Source organism: Diabrotica undecimpunctata, chromosome 9 (genome assembly GCF_040954645.1).
Source record: "Diabrotica undecimpunctata isolate CICGRU chromosome 9, icDiaUnde3, whole genome shotgun sequence".
In the NCBI taxonomy this organism is placed as follows: Eukaryota; Metazoa; Arthropoda; class Insecta; order Coleoptera; family Chrysomelidae; genus Diabrotica; species Diabrotica undecimpunctata.
Genome location: NC_092811.1, coordinates 43,355,468 through 43,381,324, shown reverse-complemented (window position 1 = coordinate 43,381,324; position 25,857 = coordinate 43,355,468). Strand labels below are relative to the sequence as shown.

The window sequence follows — 25,857 nt, the reverse complement described above, 5'->3', positions numbered from 1 at the left end:
TTTTTTTTTTCTGGTTTTTCTTCTGTAGGATCATCTACTATATATAGTGGTATTAATTTGTAGCATAGCTACTCTATCAGATATAGATATAAAGTTGTTTAGCAGCACAAAACGCATAAAATAATGTAGTAGCAATAAAGGATGTAGAAATAATCGACTTAAGTTTGTATTTTTTAGTTACGTAATCGTACAATTTTGTAAATTTTTGATAATGTTATTTAATTGACATTTAGTTAAAAGTAACGTTTCTTGTAAACGTATTGATAAGTTGTAGCGCCCATTGTGGCTGATCTGCTGGTACCATATGACCAGCGTTTCTAACCATGATTTCCGTTAACTTTCCAGCTGTTTTCGCGTATCCAGCAACCACTCTTCTATCATCCTCATCATGCCATACCCTTCTTTCTGCTTTAAGGTAATCATCGGATCCAGGAAATTTAAGCTTTTGCAAATAGTTGACAGTCAAAGCGTAAGGGATCATGAGATCTGTTTGTCCATTGTAAATTAAAACTCGATAGTATTTTAAAAGTTCTGCGACTTTCCATGCCTCTGATTTAGGGAAGTCTTGTTGAAGGTGTTCGTAAACTAGGTCCGGTTGATTGAAATCAACGTTACCCACATGAATGGCTTTTCTAACCTCTTCTTTACTTAAAAATTCATCTAAGTCTGTTTGATCTGCATGACTTTGTTTAACTGTCAAATAGTTATATATGTCTATCTCTGTAAATTCTTGTAAAGTGTCTATGATATCACTCCACAAATCAAACGCCTCATCATATTCTTCTGATTTAATTTCTTCTACAACTAAAAAAAGAATAAAAGCCATTAATAAACGCGTCTAAATAAATCGGTAAAGTACAATGAATTTGAAAGTAATTTAGCCTGTAATAAATAATGCTTCGCTTATCGTCTCGTATGGTAGATTTATTTAAAATACACTAGATACTCATGATTTAGTTTATTGGTTATCTAAGTACAATACTAGATAGTACTCAGTTGACTTTGACTAACTTAGACCGTTCTCTTGATTCTTCATTCTTAACAACATTGATAATAATAATACTAATCTCGTGATTTCCAGCTATTTACCTCCCGTGCGCTTGTTGATATATTATTGTTTTTACTTGTTTAGTTTGTACACATTATTTAATAAGCTTTTGATTACATTGCAAATATTACTAGGTCAGAGCGCGTTCCAGTTACACCGATATTTTCACTGTCGTAAACAAATAATATATTTTGGCAAATGTGTGTCACGTTATTAAAAAGATTACTTAAATCTGATGCTTAATTAAATCCCGTTACATCCCTATCCCTCAGAAGAAAAATTTTCTGAGTGCTGTTCGTTTTCAATCAATTACATGAACTGTTTTTACTCTTCCCTTCCGAAAGAAGAAAATTTTTCGTGTCATCATCAACTGATTACTGTACATATATACATTATTTACATTCAGTATTTACATATACATATTAATAGAATTATATACAAATTTTTGGTACATATTTCCTTATATCTAAAAAAATTTAGTAACCTAACCTAACCTAACCTAACCTCAGCATATTATAAGGTTACCCAAATTGTTCCCTTATAATATGCTATCTGGTATCCTTCATTATGCCTTACTGGTATATTAATTTAATATTTTAACGGGATTACGGGATTTAATTAAGCATCAGATTTAAGTAATCTTTTTAATAACGTGACACACATTTGCCAAAATATATTATTTGTTTACGACAGTGAAAATATCGGTGTAACTGGAACGCGCTCTGACCTAGTAATATTTGCAATGTAATCAAAAGCTTATTAAATAATGTGTACAAACTAAACAAGTAAAAACAATAATATATCAACAAGCGCACGGGAGGTAAATAGCTGGAAATCACGAGATTAGTATTATTATTATCAATGTTGTTAAGAATGAAGAATCAAGAGAACGGTCTAAGTTAGTCAAAGTCAACTGAGTACTATCTAGTATTGTACTTAGATAACCAATAAACTAAATCATGAGTATCTAGTGTATTTTAAATAAATCTACCATACGAGACGATAAGCGAAGCATTATTTATTACATGGCGATCCTACCTTTCGAATAAGGAGTTTTCTGATTCGCAGAAACAAATCAAAAATGCCAACCACATACTGGAAATTTAAATGGAAATTTACATAATAGATGATATATGGAACCCACTGTGGAAAATGCATCAGCAGGTAAGGAAATTCCCGCCAAATTCCGAACCAAACCCGCCAGGAGTCCCGCGACAGAATCCCAGCTCATGATAATGGACAATAAATGGGGACAATGGATAATTGGACAAAAGTGAATTAAAAAAAAACCATGTATATATATTATGTAAGTAAATTTTATTTTTTATCCCTTATTCATATAAATTATGCAGTCTAACAGATAGAAATTGTTACTTAGTATTTGAATATAAGAATTTAACTAATTCAAGTTCAGAATGTTGAGTACACAATTTTTATGGCTTTTAAAAGTACAGAATATAATTTATTTTTAAATTATCGCTAATAACTGTTTATTTATCAAATTCTATTTTTTTTAATAAAACAAATGTGACATATAATTTTATTTGCTTAAGGTATAGTTTTAAAAATATTTGACCCTGAAAATATTTTGTGACTAAGTCGGAAAATATTAAATTACGACATGAATTTGCTTAAATGACAAATTCTTCATTTAATATAGACGAAGAAATCGGATATGACTTTTTATTTTACTATTTAGCTATAATAAATTAGGATATTTAGAATTATTGTTACATTTATAAGGAAGAAAAACGAATTTAAAAGAACTTTTAAAGACAATTGACCATGGCGTCAGAAAAATTTTCATTATGTTGGAACAATTTCCACGAAAATATCAGTTCAGGAATAAATTCATTATGGAAGAGTCAAGATTTTGTAGACGTAACGCTTTCAGCACAAGGAAAATGCATAAAAGAGCATAAAATGGTTCTTTCGGTTTGTAGCCCGTATTTTAAAGAAATTTTTATGTCAAATCCCTGTCAACATCCTATAGTAATTTTGACAAACGTGGCTTACGAAGCACTAAGAGACTTACTACAATTTATATACCATGGAGAAGTACAAATTAGACAAGAAGATTTAAATACCTTCATTGAAACGGCCGAATCATTGCAAATACAAGGACTCACTGGGGATAGAAAAGTTTTAAATGATAATAACATTATGGAAATTTCGGATAAAGAATATACTCAAAATGTAAAAGATTTTAAACCAGTTTCTCTACCTGTGACAAAGAAACAACAACCTATAAAGAAGGAAGAACATAGCGACACAGAGCAAGAAATAAGTATGGCTCTTACAACAAACGAATTTTTAAATATCGCAAGCAAGGTGTTACCCAGCGAGTTTGATGGAAAAGCAGGTAAACTGCAGTCATTTTTAGATGCACTAGAACTCCTTGAGAAAATAGCGATAGGACACGAGGAGACAGCGACAATATTAATAAAGACAAGATTAACCAATAAGGCCAGAAACATTATAACTACAGAGGATACAATCGCAAGAATAGCAGAGGTACTGAAAAGAGAACTGAGAGGCGACAGTCCAAAGACGGTAATAGCTAAATTGGCGAAGAAAAGACAAGGACATAAAGATGCAGACGTCTATGCATCTGAAGTTGAAGAATTAGCGGAACAGCTAAAAGTTGCATACGTAGCGGAAGGAATGTCATTGGAACTAGCGAAAAAATACACAACAGAGGCAGTAGTAGCTACAATGAAACGCAACGTCAACACAGAAAAAGCTAAATTCATTTTGGAAGCATGTAACTTTTCAACCACACAAGAGGTAATGTACAAATTTTTATCGATCGACGAGACAGAAGATAGCACACAAGGAAAAGTGTTAAATTACAGGAACAAATACGATTTTGATATAAGAATAGAAAGTAAGAATACAATATATGGATATTATAAAAATAAATTCGACGAAAGAAAACAATATAGAAATAAAAATTATAGAAATATAAGTGAATATGAAAGACATAATACGAGGATATATCGTAATAGAAATAGAGGAGATTGGCAATCACAACGAAGAACAAAGAATAATCAATGGACACAGGTGAGATGCCACAGAAATAGAGGCACAGCAAGAGCATATTACGCACCGCATGCGAATACGAATACAGTGACAGAAGTAGATTTTTGACAGAAATGTAGGCAAACTGCATATGGTTCGACCTTAATGGTTGAAACCTAGGTCGAGCAGGAGGCTGCTAAGAGGATAAGCTAGGTTGGTACTTGAATCCCAACCCGCTGAGAGTCCTGCGGCTCCAGCACGACAATACAGTAACTACAGAATGGATTAAAATTGCGGAACGAATTTTGAATAATGATTTTTTTTAATAAATTAAAATGGAAATGTAAATGGAAAATTATTGAAAAGGAAGTTTGTCACAATGAAAGACGATTCCCTACAATTATTTTATTTATATGCAAGAGAACAAAATATGTTAAGTAAATTAAGTACGCACAAAGGCGAAAAATGATGAACAGATTATTTTGAAAAGTATATGTCAGTATTATTACATATTTGGAGAAATGAATTTCGAGATCGAACCGAAAAACAGAAGAAACAGTTACAGTAATAAAGAAACCAGAAGTTGAGAAGGAATTTACAGTAGGATTAATAGATAAACCGATTAAAATTATGTTACCTATACGAATCATAAATGTAAATAATCGAGAAATATAAATTAGAAGTTTTATTCCGAAGATACAAAACCAGGAAAAATTTTTTATATATTTTATATGGAAGAAACAAGGCAAAGAGCAAAAAAGAGTCGAACAACTATTAAGCACAGTAAAAACCATTAATATGTGAAGAAAAAGGCCCATAGAAAAAGTGCAAAATATGCAGATGTTTTTATTTAGAAAAAACCCATATGTACAAGCAAAAGTTAGTTTGTAAAAGACGAGAAACCAAACAATAAACAAAAATAAACCATAACTATAATAATTTCATTACGAAAGCAAACACAGTATTAGTTATAAAAACATTACATAATAACATTAGGTTAATAGTATGATATTTGATACAGTTGGAATGTACGTAGTAAGCAAGTTCATAAACTTGAAATGAGTGATAACTGACCAGGTTAATTATTTTATTATTAAGATCCGTATGTTTAAAATTTTATTCAAGATGCAAGAAGAACTAACAAGTATGGAATTTTTTTTGACAGAGAAGAAAAATCGATGAACAGATATATGTTCATGTTTTCTAAAAGAGGAAATCTTAAGACATAAGTTTTCGAATAAACAGTATCCTACACCTACGCAGAATGCAAGAAAAATTTAATAAGCCGAAGATATATCTAATAAGCCCCGGTTATGGAATTCCCCGATTTATCGAAGAAAAACAAATTTATTTTAAGGATTTATGCTTCAGGAATAGCATTAGGAGACTTGTTGAGATTTTGTCTCACAAATGTGAGTGCAGAAGATTATAAAGAAAATGATAATAATGAAATGAGAATAAAACGTGATGAAAAAAGAATCAACCAATTCTTAATGAAATACGAAGAGAAAAATAATAATTTTTTTTTAAGGAAAGTATAAAAGCTTGTATAGTACAAGATAAACATAATACAATCAATACATAATATAGTACAAGATAAGCAGATCAAGAAGAGTTATAATTAACGACTTCCACATGTTAAAGGAAGGATATGGAAGAATGCATAGGATATATTAAATACAGAAATATAAGTTAATACTAGTTGTGATATGAATTACGAAAAAATGTTGAGAAATATGTGAAACGTGAAGAGATGCGACGACTGAGAAAGTCATAAGCACTAAATCATAAACAAGGAACCCATGAAAATGTACATGGATGAAAATGGAAACAGATATATTGACGTAAAATGCGAATTAAGCAACTACGTAGAATAATATGTAATGGAAAATAAAATAAGCCAATACAGTAGCCAAATCATTGGTAGAAAAATTTATCTTGAGGTATGGACTACCCAGAAAAATAATAGCAGACCAAGGCACAGAGTTTATAGCTAGAATAATTAAGGAAACAATACTTTGATACAATTAGAGTCAATGAATATACTCGTAATATATACATGTACTTTTGAGTGCAAATAATATATAAAAATATTTTTAAATGAATATAATGTGTAAATATAGTTTTAAGTTCGTACAATATATATATTTAAAATGTGTATAACAAAAAGAAAAATGTTAGACTGTATAGTAGTAGTTAAACAAAAGAAATAGGGATAAATAAATAAATGAATAAAACGACAAAACTTTATTGTGAAATGTCAAAGTTATTAATAGTGTATATGAACAGTGAAAACAGAACTATTACTTGGTACCAAGAATTAATGCAAGAATTAATCCAAGAATTAATGCAAGAATTAATGCAAGAATTAATGCAAGAATTAATGCAAGAATTAATACAAGAATTAATATAAGATTTTATTAATATAAATTTTTATTTATTATTTAAAGTATGTAAAGGTTATTGTAAATATTATGTGCACATAATAGGGGGTAAGATATAATATGTAATCAACCACATAATAGGTGGTAATATAAGGTAATATAATCTAAATGATTTAACGTAAGGTAAGAAAAAACGTACGTAAAATATTAAATTAATATACCAGTAAGGCATAATGAAGGATACCAGATAGCATATTATAAGGGAACAATTTGGGTAACCTTATAATATGCTGAGGTTAGGTTAGGTTAGGTTACTAAATTTTTTTAGATATAAGGAAATATGTACCAAAAATTTGTATATAATTCTATTAATATGTATATGTAAATACTGAATGTAAATAATGTATATATGTACAGTAATCAGTTGATGATGACACGAAAAATTTTCTTCTTTCGGAAGGGAAGAGTAAAAACAGTTCATGTAATTGATTGAAAACGAACAGCACTCAGAAAATTTTTCTTCTGAGGGATAGGGATGTAACGGGATTTAATTAAGCATCAGATTTAAGTAATCTTTTTAATAACGTGACACACATTTGCCAAAATATATTATTTGTTTACGACAGTGAAAATATCGGTGTAACTGGAACGCGCTCTGACCTAGTAATATTTGCAATGTAATCAAAAGCTTATTAAATAATGTGTACAAACTAAACAAGTAAAAACAATAATATATCAACAAGCGCACGGGAGGTAAATAGCTGGAAATCACGAGATTAGTATTATTATTATCAATGTTGTTAAGAATGAAGAATCAAGAGAACGGTCTAAGTTAGTCAAAGTCAACTGAGTACTATCTAGTATTGTACTTAGATAACCAATAAACTAAATCATGAGTATCTCGTGTATTTTAAATAAATCTACCATACGAGACGATAAGCGAAGCATTATTTATTACAAGCCGAATTTAGCAACTAACTTAAAGTAATATTAGCATCAATTTAAACCTCTTTCTAGTAAATTTACCTATGTTTGTATTTTGAGAACGATTTCCGAAGTGGAAATTGAAACGTCAATAAACGTATTTTAACCTTTAATTGTGGCTTATTCCCATTTAAATATTAATTAAAAAAAATTATTGTTTGATAGCTGTGTCAAAACATGGTACATACAGTTCCTGGATAAAGAAAAGTAATATTGTTATATGAAAATAACAACAATGTAACCAAAGTTAGAGCAGGAGACCAATTCACTGAAAATATTCTAACACCGGGAGCAATTAGACAAGGCGACAGTTTAAGCCCTTTCTTGTTGAACCTACTCACGGGCAAAATTAAAAATAAAGTAATATCTCTCAATCTCGGATACAAAATGGGCAACAGAAGAATTGGTATGGTGTGTTACGCAGATGATACAGCAATTTTTGCCGAATCAGAACTGATTGATGACTATGACCATTTCTACCAACAAAACTGAATATATGACAATAGCAAAAGATCCGCTCAGATGTAAGTTAGTGGTTGAGAACAACCCCATAGAACAGGTGATGCAATTCAGATATCTGGGCATAGATATATCAAGCAGACATGACCCAGTAAAGGACCTAAGGAGTCAGATCAACAAAGGATCTGCATTGTCGGGATGTCTGCGGGAGATTCTGGTCAAATCCGTATATGCGCACAGATAGTAAAATTAGAATCTACAAGACTTGCATACGACCGATCATCACATATGGCATCTTCTTCAAGTGCCATCTCCGCGGCGGAGGTCGGCAATCATCACAGCTATTCGGACTTTTGAGACGGCTGCTCTGAAAAGTTCATTTGATGTACATCCATACCACTCTCTCAGGTTGCGCAGCCATGACATTCTACGCCTTCCTATGCTTCTCTTTCCTTGGATCTTTCCCTGCATACATAATCAGTTAGAGCAAGGTGTATTTCTCTCTACGTGTAATATGTCCGAGATATTCTAACTTTCTTGTTTTTATTGAATTTAAAATTTCCATTTCTTTGTTCATCCTTCCTAGAACCTCTTTGTTTGTGACGTGTTCTGTCCATGATATTTTCAGAATTCTTCTGTACACCCACAGCTCAAATGATTCCAGTTCTTTCATTGATGTCGCATTCAAGGTCCAAGATTCCATTCTATAAAATAAAGTCGAAAAAACATAGCCCCTCGCCAACCTAACTCTTAGTTCCAGTTTTAAATCCCTGGTACATAGAACTCTTCTCATTTTGTTGAAATTTGCTCTAGCCTTTTCTATTCTTATTTTTATCTCCTGATTGTAATCATTTGTGGAGTTAATCATTGTTCCCAGGTATGCATATTTGTCCACTTGTTCGACGACATATGGCATAGAAGTGCTCAAAGATACCAACAAAACGAAACAGATGCTAAAGGTTGCCGAGATGAAAACTTTAAAAACAATAGTGGGCAAAACAAAAAGAGATAGTGTGAGAAATAGAAACGTTAGAGAGCAGTGCAAAATTTAAGATATTGTAAGATGGGGAGGGCAGCGTAAAAGGATGTGGTACAGTCATGTAAGATGAATGGATGAGAATAGACTCCTAAAAATTGCCCTAGAAAATAACCCATCCGGTTCAAGACCTCCAGGAAGACCAACTAAAAATGGAGGGATAGTTGGCAATCTACCTCCCAGGAAATTAACCAGAGGCAGCTTCAGAATTAAACAGATCGAAAGATCTCCAAAAAGTAGAAGAAGAGAAGAAGAAGAATATTGTTACCGTAAATTATGTGTATCATAGTTGGCCATGCCTATCACTTGCGTACAGTACAGTTATTTTAGCTATCCAAAAAACACTCCGTAGGCTTAGCCATAATTCTCGCTGTTTATTTTATAACACCTTGTATATCTTCCCCTAGATTTATGTCAATTAAACTGTTTTAATTGACTTTTACTTTTAGCGGTTTCAGAGGGATATGGAATTCTTAATTCCGTATGCCTTTTTTCAAAAATCTTATTGACAATTTCTTCTCTGAAATTAGTGATGCTGATGGTTTTTCCAGTCAAGGATTGATAGGCGATTTGCGAATTTACTATTGCAGTGTTTGTTAGAAGTTCTACTGCTATTTTCCTGTACCATTTTATACATCGACGTACAGTAATTGAATAAGATGCCTTTTGATCTGAAACATTTATAAATTATTTAATGTTATTATACTTTGCAATCGTGAATGGCTTTTGGACAACTCCGTCTTTTGTTGTAACCCTTATTATTTTAGGAACTGCTACAAATGTCAGAAACTAGACTTTTCGTTTATCTCTCTATTTTTCGACTATAACATAAGTATTACTCTTGCGTGCAATCATATTTTCTTCTGACAGTTTTGCTGTAGTAAATGATTTAGGATTTAGTTTTCTATTTGTTCTTACACCGATTGCTATATCATGTCCATCTATAAGAGAAAGTGAGGTTACACGTTCAATACAAACGGCAGACAATGAAAAAACACTTGGCCCCGATGAAGTAAGTGCTAAAATACTAAAGTTTTTGGGAGAAAATGGAATTAAAGCTCTGTGAATTCTCTTTAACAGAATTTATGACACTGGGATATTACCAACTGATTGGTTAAAGTCTACATTTGTCACAATACCTAAGAAACATCGTCCAAAGACATGCGGTGATTATCGGACAATAAGTATGATGAGTCACGTTTTGAAGATCTTACTGCGAGTAATACACAGCAGAATTTACACGCTGTTAGAGGACAGAATTAGCAATACTCAATTTGGGTTTAGGAGTGGCTTGGGTACAAGAGAAGCCTTGTTTAGTATACAGGTGCTAATACAGAGATGCAGAAATATAAATCAAAATGTGTACATTTGTGCAATCGATTTTTGAAAAGGCTTTTAACAAAGTCCGACATAACAAAATGCTAGAAATATTGGAAACAGCTGAATTGGACGATAAAGATCTACGAATAATTACAAATCTATACTGATATCAAGTGGCAAGATTAAAGGTTGAACAAGAACTGTCGGATGAAATAAATATAAAAAGAGGAGTGAGACAAGGCTGTATATTGTCGCCTTTACTTTTTAACTTATATTCGGAGGAAATAATTAAGGAAGCCTTAATGGAGACAACCGAAGGTATTATTGGGAATGGAGTAACCGTCAACAATATTAGATATGCCGACGATACTTTAGTACTTGCTAATTGCGGAGAAGACCTTCAAAATCTAATGAACAAAATAAAACAGACTTGTGATCAGTATGGATTAAAACTCAACGTTAAGAAAACTAAATATATGATAGTTAGCAAACAAAATTATATACAGGATGACGGTATAAAAGTCGGAGATGACACACTGGACAGAGTAGAGAAACTCGTGTATCACGGCAGTAATATCAATGAGAGCTGGGATCCAACCGCAGAAATTAAAAGCCGAATAGAACAAGCCTTTGTAAAAATGAGAAACGTACTTTGCAGTCACGATCTTAGCATTGACCTTAGAGTTCGAATGACATCTTGCTACATCTTTTCTGTCCTGCTGTATGAAGTGGAAGCGTGGACTTGAATGATTCTATTGGAAACGTCAACATTGAAGGTTTTATCCTAGCAAGTTATTATTTTTGCGAGGTAACTCAATAAGAGGGGGAGGTGTAGGAATTTGGGTTCGAAAAGGTCTTAATTTTAATAACAAACTCAACTCAACTCAAGGATAAAGCAATATTGTGTTGATAAACATAATGAATTGATCACTATCTGGTGATTTAAGTATTTTTTTGAATAACCTCGAAGGTATTTTAAATTATTTATATAAACCAAATATACGTTTTGTAATATATGGTGATTTTAATGTAGATACCAGAAATATGACTAACAACCATGTTAATCTACTTAATGTTTTACTGAATTTTAATATTAATTTTAATCTTATTATTTGGTCAACTAGGGTCACGGATACCAGCGTTACAACATTAGATAATGTATTTGTAAATTTCTCGAACTCCGGTTTATCACCTGTACTTGATAACACTGTATCAGATCACAGAACAGTTTTGGGGGAAATTGACTTTGAAACGGAATTGTCATACTTTACACAAAAAAGACAATTTGGTGAGGACTCGATAAATCACTTTATTGTTAATCTCATTAACGAAAACTAGAATAGTGTTTATGGCATCTTAAAAACTAATCTAGCATTTCAATCTTTTGTAAATATCTTTTCGTATCATTTTAATAATAGCTTTCCATCAACAAGGAAAAAATCAAAACAACTAAAAATAAATGGATTAATAGTGAAGTGCGAAAGTCAAGTTTTGAATTAAGAAATTTACACGCATTATCAAGGGGCAGTAGCAATTCTTAGAGATTTTTATCAACAACAAAGGAAAAAACATAGAAAACTTTTGACCAAAACAAGAAAAGATTATTACCAGAAAATCGTTACTTCGTCTGATAATCCCAATAAAATCAAGTGGAAAATCGTCAATGAGTTTTCAAAAAGTGCTAATAACAATGCTAATATTTGTTTAATGTATAATGACAGATCCCCAAGAGGTAGCATGCAGTTTTAACATATTTTTTAAAAATGCACCCATTGATATCGTGTGAAAAATTCCATGTAATACAGTAGACAAAGACAGTCAGTCACCTGCATATACATAGATACCTGCATTTTTGATGAAAAAGGTTTTACGTTTTATAATCAATCCTTAACTTATCTCACCAATTTGTCTTTTTGCAATGGGGATTTTCCTAATTACTTAAAGACAGGCAAAACAGTTCCCATTTTTAAAAAAGGAGATCCAAAACTGGTCAGCAATATAGGACTATGTATAACAATTCCCAGTATAGTTTCAAAGGGATTTGAGTATGGATATTTAAAGAGATTAAATGGTTATCTAAAAAACAATAATATCATAACTATAAATCAACATGGATTTCAAGAAAATAAATCTACTAATACGGCAGTCCATGCATTTTATGCCTATTTAATCAGTTTGATTGATGCAGGCGAATGTCCTATTGGAATATTTTGTGATCCTAGTAGGGTATTTGACTGTATCAACTATGAAATATTATTTAAAAAACTAAACCAGATAGGTATTATAGGAATTTTTTTACAGTGGATTATGTCATTTCTAAACAATAGAAAACAATATGTGAGCCTGCAGATGAGGATCGAGGATTGTGTGACCAGTTGTAGATCTATTCTTGTTACTACAAACCTGGGTGTCCCCCAAGGATGTATAATAGGACCAATTCTCTTCGTAGTTTACATTAACAACATCGTACAAGTAGACAGAGCGGTAAATTTCGCTATATATATGCGGATGATACGTCAATTATTCTATCTAACAAATCCAACGTAATCTTACAACATCAATGTAATGATTTTCTTTCATCTTTATATTCTTGGTTTCGCGATAAGTCGTTGCATCTTAATGCAGAAAAGATGCAAGTTATAAATTTTTACAATAAACAAAAATACCTTGAAAATCTACAGTTTATTTTTAACAACATGCAAATAGCTACGGTGTCGTCAGGCAAGTTTTTGGCAATAAAGGTTGACGAAAGTTTTGATTTGAAATTGCATTGTGGAGCATTTGTTTCGAAGTTGAATTCCTTTAACTATCTAATTAGAAATTAAAAATATGTTTTGACATAAAATCAGCTTATTATGATATATTATGTAATCGTGGAGTCCAGGCTAAGACACGGGATATGTTTTTGGGGTATGTCTGGTTATGCAAATGGTATTTTCGTCATACAAAAGAAAATATTGCGTTGTATCGCTGGTGTCTCCCGACTAACTAGTTGTAGAGAATATTTTAAAAAATATAAAATTTTAACATTGGCGTGTCTATACATTTTTGAATTATGTGTTTTTATTTTTAATAACTTACATCGGTTTAAAACGAGTGGTGATAGGCATAATTTAAATACTAGATATTGTATTAAACTTTATATCCCAGTTTCAAAAGGTAACATTAAATTTAAATCGCCCAGGGTATACGGACCAGATGTGTTTAATCATTTGCCCACAGTTGTAAGTCCACTAGTTCAATAAATGTATTTAAGAGGAATCTTAGGCAATTTTTATGTGAAAAAGTTTTTTTTTACAGTCGAAGAATTATTTAGATCTTAGATATTAGCTGTATTTCATAAGCTTTTAAATTCATTTTATGTCTTGTTTAGTCTAGTTTAGTGTTTAGTTTTTAGCAATATATATATATATATATATATATATATATATATATATATATATATATATATATATATATATATATATATATATATAAAGTAGTTAGGTATTATTGACTGACACGTTATGTAAAATAAAGTTTTATTTTGAGGTTGCAGTCATTAATAGGGCAGGAAAGTAAAACTCTTTGTTCTTAAATCAAGCTTTCGCAAAATTTATTTGCTTCTTCAGGATATGCTAAAATATGGTATCAGTAAATACAACGAAATTAGAACTAAATAGCATTGTATAAAACTAGTAAAAAAACTTACAACATGAGGATAATCCATTGAATTTTCAAATTTGCAAAACATTAAAACTTAACTTATTTTAAAAATTATACAGTTATGTAAGTACAATATTCCAATTTAATTTAATTTTGTAAAAATTCAGTTTGACATTGATTATGTTGATGTTTGATTTATGTCAGAAAGACACTCGTTTCCATTACGTAACCATAATAACAATCAAGAGCTAGTTATCAACAACAAAAAATATAATAAACAGAAACGAGTGTCTTTCTGACATAAATCAAACATCAACATAATCAATGTCAAAATGAATTTTTACAAAATTAAATTAAATTGAAATATTGTACTTACATAACTGTATAATTTTTAAAATAAGTTAAGTTTTAATGTTTTGCAAATTTGAAAATTCAATGGATTAACCTCATGTTGTAAGTTTTTTTACTAGTTTTATACAATGCTATTTAGTTCTAATTTCGTTGTATTTACTGATACCATATTTTAGCATATCCTGAAGAAGCAAATAAATTTTGCGAAAGCTTGATTTAAGAACAAAGAGTTTTACTTTCCTGCCCTATTAATGACTGCAACCTCAAAATAAAACTTTATTTTATATATATATATATATATATATATATATATATATATATATATATATATATATATATATATATATATTTAGGGATTCTACAGTATTCACTGCCTTCCCTCGCTCAACCGTTTCCATCTCTCTCTGTTATTCCATTCTCCATCGTTTAGTCCTATCTTACTCATGGCGTCGTCTACTTCGTTCCTCCAGGATTTTCGGGGTCGTCCTCTTTTCCTCCTTCCTATAGGGTTCCATTCAGTTATTCTCTTTATCTATCTGCTGTGGCTAGTTCTTCTTACATGTCCATACCACTTTAGTCTTTTTTGTTCTATATATGTTAATATATCTGTTTCTACTGATGTTCTTTGCTTTATTTCGTCATTACTTCTCCTATCCATTCTTGTTACTCTGCAGCATCTTCGCAGGCATTCCATCTTTGTTGCTACTATCTTACTGCTGTTTTTCTTGTTTATGATCCAATTTTCAGCCCCATATGTCATAATACGTCGCACTAATGTTTTATAAATCTGCGTTTTTGTCTTCATATGTAGGTGTCTATCCCACCATACTGAGTTAACTTGTCGGATTGCTGTTCTTGTTTGTCCTAATCTTTGTGTAATTTCTTCTTCTGTTGTTGCCTTTTTTGTGATTATAAACCCCAGGTATTTGAATTTATCCTTTCCTTTGATTGTTACGTTGTCATCAATCTGTAGATCTTCTGTCTTCTTCACTTGTAGATAGGTACTCTGTTTTCGCGAGGTTAATAGCTAGCCTTGGTATATTCTTCTTGTAGTTTCTTCATCATGTAGCTGAGGTCATCTTGGTCTTGTGCAATCACTACTTGATCGTCTGCAAAACTTAACGTATATAGGTATTCGTTCCGTACCGGTACTCCCATGCCTTCGCATTTTCTTTTCCATGTGGTCAAGGCTTTCTCTACGTATATTTTGAATAGGGTTGGAGATGTGGAACAACCCTGCAGGAGCTCTTTTGTTGTGGTGAAGTCTGCTATGATTCTTGTTCCTATTTTAATGGACACTTTATTTTCTTTATACAGAGCTTTTGTAGCTTCTATGAGTTCCGTCTGTATTTCTAATTTGTACATTGCCTCCCATAGTTCTGACCTTGGTACAGAGTCATACGCCTTTCTCAGGTCCACAAATGCCAAGTGTATATCTCTATTTTTTGCTTTTTTCTTTTTTAACAGTTGTTCCAGTGTGTATATGTGGTCTATGCATGATCTTCCTGCCGTGAAGCCTGCCTGATCCTCCCCGATTTTGCCTTTTATCGCTTGCTCTATCTTTTCTCGCAGTATCTTCCCATACAATCTTCCTATTGATGATATTACGCTTATTCCTTTGTAATTTTCGCATCATTTTCCATCTCCTTGCTTAAATATAGATGTCATATATGCCGCCGTCCATTCCTTTGGGAGCTGTTCTCCATTTATGGCTTTCTAAAATATCCATTGTATCATCCGGTGTAATTTTTTTTATCCGTATTTTATAAGCTCAGGTGAGATGCCTCCAGGTCCCGGTGCTTTCTTATTTTTGATTGCTTTTATGGCCGTTCTCATTTCTCTATCTGTTATTTCTATTTCTTGTTGTGGGAATCTGCTTCGTCTTCTCCTGTTTTCTTTTCCAATGAATTGTGGTCTTTGTTCTGTTAATAGTTCCTTGTAGTAGTCCTTCCATTCTTTGTCCTGTATATTTCCCAATTTAATTTTTTCTTTTGAGTTTTGTTTCAATGCTCTCAGTACTTCCCATGACTATGTATATTTATGCAATGTATATTTATGACTAATTCTATACAAACTATGTTTGTCAGAAAGAAAATAAATACTTTGAATTTGAATTTGAACTTGAAATGACCCTTAAATTACATAATTTGAATAACGAACATTATAATTCTTAAGATACTAGGTCAATGATGTAGGATTACACTTTTTAGGGGAACATACAATTTTTCAGCTGAAAAAAGAAACCTTACACCCTGAAAGATAACATCCAACTATTGACAACAGAAAGTAAATATTGTTTTGAAATTACAAGACCTTCATGACAAGAATTAAGGTAATTACTATTTAAATGGGAATAAGCCACAATTAAAGGTTAAAATACGTTTATTGACGTTTCAATTTCCACTTCGGAAATCGTTCTCAAAATACAAACATTAGTAAATTAAACAAATTTTGTTTTTTGTTACTTAGCGAAAAATTCTTCTAATAATTTAATTTTATCTGACTCATCTATATTGACAATTCAGACATACCTTATACATTTTAAAGTAGACGACTTTAAAATGATATTGCCAATATTGTTGAGTTGCGTTCCTAGGACGACTTTACTTATAAGATAGTTCATTCGATTACATGAAATCAACTTTAACTTGAGAATATCCGTCAGAAAAGATCATAACATGTAATTCGTCTTTAAAAAGACAAATACATGCCATGATGACAGTAAAATTCTCCTGTTAGTATAATATAATAACACATTACCTTTTCTGGATGTTTTAATCTCTAAGAACGACACTGGATACGAAACTCAGGTGTATAGAAAATCAACACACACCAACAGATATTTAAATTTCAAATCAAATCACAATATTAATATTAAAAAGGGAATTATTAAATCCTTATACGATAGAGCCAAAATTACTTGTTCTAACGAAAATTCGTTCTTGGAGGAAAAACATTTGTTAACATCTATTTTATTAAAAGATGATTATCCTTTATCGTTTATAAATAAGGAATTTTCAACAATTGATCGAATAGAACAAAACAACTTAGAACGAGATCCTACAGCATATGAAAGGAATAATACGAGGAAAATAACAATACCATACATAAAAGGATTATCTGAAAAGCTTAAAAGAATAGGAAATAAATTCAACATTTCAACAACATTCAAAACAACAAACACGTTGGGATCTATTTTGTCCAAAACCAAACCTAACAATGAACAAGAAAGGACAAAGAATTGCATTTATAAAATACCTTGTAAATGCGATCAGTTTTATTTAGGTGAAACATCAAGACCATTAAATGTTAGAATAAGTGAACATCAATCCTATATTAAAAATAGAGAATTTGATAGATCTCAAATCTGTAAACACGCATGGGATAATGAACATAGGGTTCAATGGAATGATTCAAATATAGTCCTAAAAGAAACGGATGGTAAAAAGAGAAAAATCAAAGAAGCGGCTCTAATTATGCTAAATGAGACCAATTGTGTCGCGAATTCCTCGGCAGAATGTAGTAGGATCTGGTTACCCATATTGAAAGAGGAAGTTATTAAAAAGAAAATACCAGTATTGGTAAGTCAGTAACATATAGAGAATACATCATTTATGTTTTTTAAATAACAAACATATAAAATCGAAATTTGGTGTTTATTGAAGGTAAACTAAATGCACGATCAAATACTTATCATGTCGGGATAGTATTATAAGGTTTTTTTTCCTGGTTTTTCCCTCATAATTTACTATGGAATCACTAACAGGAGAATTTTACTGTCATCATGGCATGTATTTGTCTTTTTAAAGACGAATTACATGTTATGATCTTTTCTGACGGATATTCTCAAGTTAAAGTTAATTTCATGTAATCGAATGAACTATCTTATAAGTAAAGTCGTCCCAGGAACGCAGCTCAACAATATTGGCAATATCATTTTAAAGTCGTCTACTTTAATATGTATAAGGTATGTCTGAATTGTCAATATAGATGAGTCAGATAAAATTAAATTATTAGAAGAATTTTTCACTAAGTAACAAAAAACAAAATTTGTTTAATTTACTAATGTTTGTATTTTGACAACGATTTACGAAGTGGAAATTGAAACGTCAATAAACGTATTTTAACCTTTAATTGTGGCTTATTCCCATTTAAATATAAATTAATTTAAAATGCCACAAGAAAATAGCTTCAGAACAATATTAAGAATTAAGGTAGTTTTTAAAAAATAATTAGATAATATATGCCCATTAAGAGTGATATTTAGAATCCAATTTATATTTAAGTTATACTATTTCTTTAAATGATATTGGCTTTCATCTTTAGTAGCATTTAGTGACTTAAATTAAAGTGCATTGTATAAAAATAATTTTTGTGGTTAAAGAAAGCTTCAACTCAGAAAATAATCCAAAATGTTGTCTTACCTCTTTCCTGTGTTTGTTTCAGAAGATTTGTCGAATACAAATCAAGGAGTCCAAGTTGATACGCATACTCAGCATAATGAATCTGATTAATAGGATCGGTATAACCATTACCAATAGCAAAACCCTTAAGATTTATCTTTAGCTTTGCTTCAGGATTTTCTTGATGAATTTTATAACTTATAGCGGGAATATATTTCCCTGCATAAGATTCTCCTGTAACGTAAAAATCTTGATGTTGGTACTGATAAAATAGGGTGAAAAACTGCTGTAAAGCTTTATAAAGATCAGTAGCTACTTTAGTTTGATTGGAAGCATATCCGTCAGTAGTAAAACTAAATCCGGTTCCAGCTGGCTGATCAATGTATATAACTGAGTTGTTCTTATTCCAAGATGTCTCTCTAATACCAAGCTCACCATCTGAAAAAATAATATTTATTTAATGTAGAAAATTATAATGAAACTGTTTAATCAAATTGAAATTAAAGCAACTATGGAGTCTATTTAATGTCTATTTTCGGGGTATTATATATACTAACTACAAAGAATAAAACAATTTTATCAGGTTTTTTAGCAAGTACACCAAATAGTGCAAAAGCCACTGTTAGAAAGACGGCCAAAATATGAAAGGACTCTCAAATTTCGCGAACTTTAAAAATTAGCCGCATATTTCAAATACTAACATACGGATGTGAATATTGGACCCTACTATAAGCGAAAAGAAGAAAGGTAGACGCCACTAAAATGTTGTGTTGGAGAAGAAAGTTACAAATTCCGTGAACCGACCACAGGACAAATATTTCAATTTTAAATGAGCTAGAAGTCAGCAAACGGCTATCCAGCAAATTCCATCTCCAACAATTAAACTTAATACTTTGTTATAGACAAGTTATAAGAAGAAAACGTACCAAAAGTAAAGTGAACAGCAGAAAGTTCACTTACGACCCGGTAGTTAACCCTCTACCGGTTAAGTGTCAATAGTTATTACACGCAATAATATTTATTCCCAAAACTGCTAACAGTGACTACAGACAGTACCTTCATTGTTATCTTGGTTCATAAGCAAGATTTTTTTACCGTTTTGTTTCGTTTGCCGGAACAGTTTGGTGAGAAGTTTCGTAGTGTTCAAATAGAAAATTATTTCTTGCTACAGTCCAATTTTCAAAAAAAAAATATACAGTTTTGCATATTAGATCTCGTCGTGATTTATACCGTTGAAAAGGTAAGAATTCATTTTTTTAATATATTATGAGTGGAAGTTAAAAGTAAAATTAAGTGCCTCAAGGCACTTATGACAGTTTATATGGAGATTAGTGTACTCTTTCTATTGTGTTCAGCTGCCTAATTGTGTCATTGTTTATAGTTCAATTGTGGCAGAAAATGGATTTTCGAAGCAGAAATAAAGTAAAGATCAGCGAAATGAGCGAAGAGGAACAATGGGCATTTATTGAATCGGTCGAATCAGATGTGGAATCTGATTTCAGTAGCGACGATGATGTGAACGATCCAGATTTTGTGCTTAATGAAATATCCCACGAGGATAAACAGTATATTTTACAGGTGTTTCGGCAAAAAGATGAAGACTAATCTGCTTTGGTCAATCAAGCGGCCGACTTTTCATTGAACTTGACTGCAGTCGACGAAGCACTTCCATCAGCTTCGTCAACATTACTTCCCGAATAGAATGTTTTGCACGAAAAGGTTACGGCAGAAGAAAAAGATCAATACGACGTGCCATCAACCTCAACACCACGTTTCAAGAAATGAAAACGCCCTCGTTCTCTATTGCCCTAAATCGAAATTGCTGGTCCATCAATTGTGCCTTCTGCTGAAGGTTTCACTGGTGCAGGTATGAATTGTTTTGACATAAGAGTATTGATGAGTTTCCTAAACTGGTATTATAACTTTTTCGCAGGTATTGAATTAATAGCTAAAAATTCGGCTGAGTTTTCCAAAATCGTATGGCGAAAACAATCAATGCGTTTGCATGTCAATCAAGTAGCCTTCCGGGATGACTCAAGCGTACCATTGTCCATAAAAGAGCTTGAGACAGCGATGGAACTATTTCAGTATTTTTTCACTAAGGAGTTGGTTGACTTGATTGCATTTGAAACAAATCGAGTAGCTCGCCAAGCCGATATCAACACAAAATTTACTACTATCAGTGAAGATATTTTTAGATACATTGGCATTCTCATTTACATGAGTGTTTACCGTTATCCCAATTTGGAAAGCTATTGGGGACAAAATGCGTTTCCAGCAATATATGCCCAATGACAATGCCCAAAGGAAAATTCCTGGCGATAAAACAACATTTTTCCTTTCGTGATGAAAGCACTCGAGTCAAGAAAGGCGCACCCGGCTACGATGCGTTGTTCCACATTCGAACATTGCTTGATATTCTAAACACTCGATTCAATTCCGTTCCAAAGACTGTTCGATTGTGCATCGATGAACAGATGTGCAGCACCAAAACAAAACATCGTTAGGGCCAATACATGCCAAATAAACCACACAAGTGGGGTATCAAGCTATTTGCTTTATGTGGTACGAGTGGATTCGCTTATTGGTTTCAGGTTCATAACGGTGCTGGCGACAATGTGATCCTACTGGGCTAGCCTGATCTTGGAGCCACATTCAACGTTGTTGTGCGATTGTCACAAACAGTTCCAGACTTTGTTCATCACATCTTGTATTTCGATAATTTTTATACACCGTTGTCTTTGTTGGTATTATTCCGAGCTGAAGGCATATATAGTTTGGGCACCATACGACTAGATAGTAATTAGTGTCATCCAACAAAAGCAAACCCAAGTGAATGAACAAACTGTGCAACATGAAAAACCAAGTAAAAACTCCCAACTAACCAAATAGAAATAGATCCAGTACCACAAAGACGCACAGCTTCTGAGCTTTCTACACCATCCCCGACTTTTTGTATACAGGGTGTGCCCAATAAAATGCATCTTCAATATTTTAAATGGGACATCCTATATGTTTTATAGTTTTGAGTATCTCTGCATTTCTTGATTAAAAATATATAACATAGTGTAGCATTAGTTTTGTTCTATAGTGGCGTATGGTACTACTATACTATACTAAGATAAGAAAAAAATATATTTAGAAAAAATATATTTATAAAGTCAACAAAATTAATGACAGTATGATACTACATTTAAGATTACAATAGATGCTCAAAGTGCCCTCCATTGTTATTACTACACAAGTAATATCTTCGTCTCAAATTTTCTAATGCGTCAGATATTGTGTTATTATTACGATTAAAATTTTCCATTTCCGCGCGAACTTTTGCCGTGATAGTGTTAATATTTGTATTTGAATCAAAATACACTTTTTCTTTTAAAAAACCCCCATAAAAACCTATCACATGGTGTTAAGTCGGGACTATGTGGTGGCCATGTAATGGTAACCTTATTGCCGATCCACATATTAAATTGATTATTTAAATGTTCTTGAACAGCTACGACATTATGTGGCTGTGCTTCATCTTGTTGCCATATCATACTATTTAATTGATTTTGTGTATAATTTTGATTTAATAACTCAACCACTTCTGTAATGACTGTGTCCAAATAGGATTCCCCAGTTAATTTATAATCATAAAACAATCGTCCAACTATTTTGTTTTGAAATATCCCGCACCACATATTTATTGATTTTCTTCCTGACTTTTTTATTTGCTTAATTTTTCTTTTTCTATTATTTTTCTGTTCCCACGAATACCTATTTCTTCTATTAAAAATTCCTGAAGTTGAAAAATTTGATTCATCTGTCCATAGAATGTTATACAAATAAAGTGGATCATTGTTCAAATTTATAAGCATGTCTTGACAGAACTGTGAACGCTTTCTCTTATGAATATCCGTAAGTTCTTGTACCGGTAATATTTTCTACGGCTTATAGTTGTGCTTTTTTAAAACTCTGTATATCGTCGCACGGCTTTTCTCTAATGCATTAGTGGCATTGTTTAGATTAGTTTCGGAATTTTCTAAAATAAAAAGGTTATTATGGATTTAATCTATTATTTAAGTATTTAATTTTTACCTTCAAAGTAAAGTAAAGTATTAAGATCTTCATCATCATTTCCTACGATAGTACGTTTCTTCCGTTCAAACATTTTTTCATTTATGACATGACGATAATTATATAAAAATGTATTTGCAGAAGGAGTCTGTCGATTTGGATAAATAAGCCTATATTCTCTTCTTGCCGCTTGCTTGGTTTTATTATTTTTTACATAAATTGAGAATATATCTACTTTTTTATCTGCAGTATAACCCATTTCGGTATGAGGACTGACAGTTTATAATAAATTAATAATTGTTTCATTTTGAAATGTCAGTTGCATAGCCACCTGTGGTTACCCTTTTGTAGTACCATATGCCATTATAGAACAAAACTAATACTACACAATATTATATATTGGTATCAGGAAATGCAAAGCTACTCAAAACTTAAAAAAAATACAGGGTGTCTCATTTGAAATATTAAAGATGCATTTTATTGGGCACTCCCTGTATACAAAATTTGGTCTTTTGCTACATTGTTGGTCGGTACAGATAAAATAACAGAACTTTTATTTAAAACTTTTTTTGTTTTCCCGAAAATAAGGAAAATAAATGGGGGTCAAAATTTAATGAGAAACCCGGTACACAGTGTACTCTACTATGGAGCTGAATTATGGACTTTAACCGGAATACAATAAATCGACTTAACGCGTTTAAAATGTGGACAATTAGAAGATTGTTAATTATTACATGGGTAGATAAAGTCACGACTACAGAAGTGTTAAGGAGAATAGGCAGAGAGAGGAAAATGGAAAATACGATGAGAGGCGAAGGATGCAACATCTTGAGACTCATAATTCAAGGAAAAGTAGAGGTTAGGAGAAACGTAGGAAGAAGACGCGTTTCTTGGTTGAAGAACCTGATATAGTGATTTGGTTGCAGCTCAAGGCAATTATTCAGAGCAGATGCCTTGAAGGTCAGAATAGCCATGATGATTGCTAACCTTCATCGCGGAGATGAAACTTAAAAAATGTGGATTAGACGAAATTTCAAAACCATATCCAACTCAACTTGCATGTCATAAATCAAAATTAATTGGGAAAATTAACTTCACCAGTAAATTCCATCCAGTTTCTTGGTGGAACCATGAGTGTAAACAAGCAGTACAACAATCCAAAAAAGCATTTAATAAACTTAAATGATAGAGAAATTTACAAAACGCATTAGAATTTAAACTACTAAATGCTATAACTAGATTCATTATCAAATAGCAAAGCAAGAATTTTGGATGAACACGTTTCAACAATTAACAGTTCTACTTCAATATGACAACTCTATGTAAGAAAGTAAAACTAATATTTGGTACAAAATCACGTAAGTCCATAAATCTGAAATATACTGGCATTATTTTATGAAAAAACTGAAAACCCAACGAAAACTATTCACAAACTGTCTTAAAAAATAGATATGCCCACTAGTTTTCTAAAAAACCTCACCTACCCATTTAAAGAACACTTACTTAGCATCTACAACCTAATTTTCTTAAACAATTCAGATTCAGAGAAATTCAATATTAATTATTATTCTTAAACAAAATAAATCAAAATCAGAACCCCAAAAAATATAGGCCAACATCTCTTACTTGTAATATGGGCTAACTACTAAAGAAAATAATAAATAAGAGACTCATGTGGTATTTTTGTTTTATAGGAAACGTTTTATGGGGAAAAATTATTTTTTCACCTTTTATGATTGTACGGTACGACTTCAAGGATTTTTTTCTCATTAATTATCCCTCATATACCTTTTAGAACCTTCATAAAACCTTTATACAATTTTTTACTGGTCTACTATAAGAATAATTATTACAATTACAAATAATAATTAATTGTCAAAAGTAGCGGCAGAAACGTAGTTAACAAAATATTTACCTTTTATTAGAAGAGGTCCATTTTCTTTAAAAAGTCCAAACATTGAAGAAGATCCTGGTCCTCCTTGTAGCCATAGAATTACCGGATCAGAACTGGCATTGCCTTGTGAAGAAAAAAACCAGAAGAATATATTAGAATTATGTTCTTTATCAACAGTTAAATATCCAGAGTAACTTTTAATATCCGTGTCCAATCCTTTTACAAGTGCTTCATTTTGAGCTTCATCCAGTTTTCCAGCTTCAATCAAGTCGGTTAATATGAGAGGTTCTCCGGGATCTCCCGTTATTTTTGGGTTAAGTTTTCCATAGAGATCCACAAATACTCGCTTTTTGAAACTATTGGGTTTCACAGACTTTGAATCTATTAAACAAAATAGAAAAAGCACAAAACTAATACTGAGGAAACTCTTCATCTTGAAAGGCTTAAAAATGTGTGAAAAGTATTTATTGGTGCCGGTATTTATAACTAAATCTTTATTTCAGAAAAAATATTAAATGACTTTAAGGTGGGAGGTTATTTTCGATTCTTAGATTTTTATTATCTTATTTTTATAGATTACAAATTTATAAAATAATTATTTTTAAGAACGATTTCTGAAGTGGTAATCGAAACATTACAATTAACGTATTTTCAATGGAATATGTATATATATATATATATATATATATATATATATATATATATATATTAATTGTTTAAATGATTTAATATGCCTTAGGCTTAATTTTGCAAAAAAAATTAATTAATTTTAATTAAAAAAAAATTTTTAAAGTCCGACAATTTTACAATTAATCAAAATTATAAATCCTAATGCGCTAATCCGTAAAATTAAAATTACAAATTCGTTAAAATACCTATACAAATTAACAATAATTGTTTGGACTTGTACTCAAATAAAATATCTATTCCCTGTGTTTTCTCTTTTAACCATTTAACGCTTGGTGATTCCTATTAGGACCACCTCCGAAACGCGTACAATATTTCGAATTTTTTATGTACCTTAGTTTTGTACCAGGTTGACGTACATCACAAGTTTTTTATTTTACGCCAAAAAACATTGAACAAATAAACAAACCCCATTACTTTGTGAAGCTAACACTATATAAGGTAAGTACTAATATTTTAAACACGCAAATTTTTCTGTACAATTCGAGTAAATTACACGAAAATTTGTAATTTACGTTTCTAACCTAGAAGCTAATTTTTTCAGTCTCTTGTTTTTATACAAA

General features: G+C 31.5%; 1 protein-coding gene across 1 annotated transcript; it reads right to left on the bottom strand.

Annotated features, from left to right (window-relative positions):
- Positions 1 to 150: 150 nt before the first annotated feature.
- LOC140450009 (venom serine carboxypeptidase-like) lies at positions 151 to 25,081 on the bottom strand. Its single transcript, XM_072543432.1, has 3 exons — positions 24,629 to 25,081; positions 18,673 to 19,089; positions 151 to 804 (listed from the first exon to the last, which is right to left on the bottom strand). The coding sequence occupies exons 1-3, from the start codon at positions 25,038 to 25,040 to the stop codon at positions 230 to 232; spliced, it is 1,404 nt and encodes a 467-aa protein (XP_072399533.1). The 5' UTR covers positions 25,041 to 25,081; the 3' UTR covers positions 151 to 229.
- Positions 25,082 to 25,857: the final 776 nt, after the last annotated feature.

Excerpts from the sequence above, each read along its gene's own strand:
- LOC140450009 (XM_072543432.1), bottom strand. The coding sequence starts at position 25,040 with ATGAAGAGTTTCCTCAGTATTAGTTTTGTGCTTTTTCTATTTTGTTTA. Across the intron at positions 19,090-24,628 it reads TGGACCTCTTCTAATAAAAG|ATGGTGAGCTTGGTATTAGA; the intron begins GTAAATATTTTG and ends TTATTTTTTCAG. Across the intron at positions 805-18,672 it reads GAAACAAACACAGGAAAGAG|TTGTAGAAGAAATTAAATCA; the intron begins GTAAGACAACAT and ends TTCTTTTTTTAG.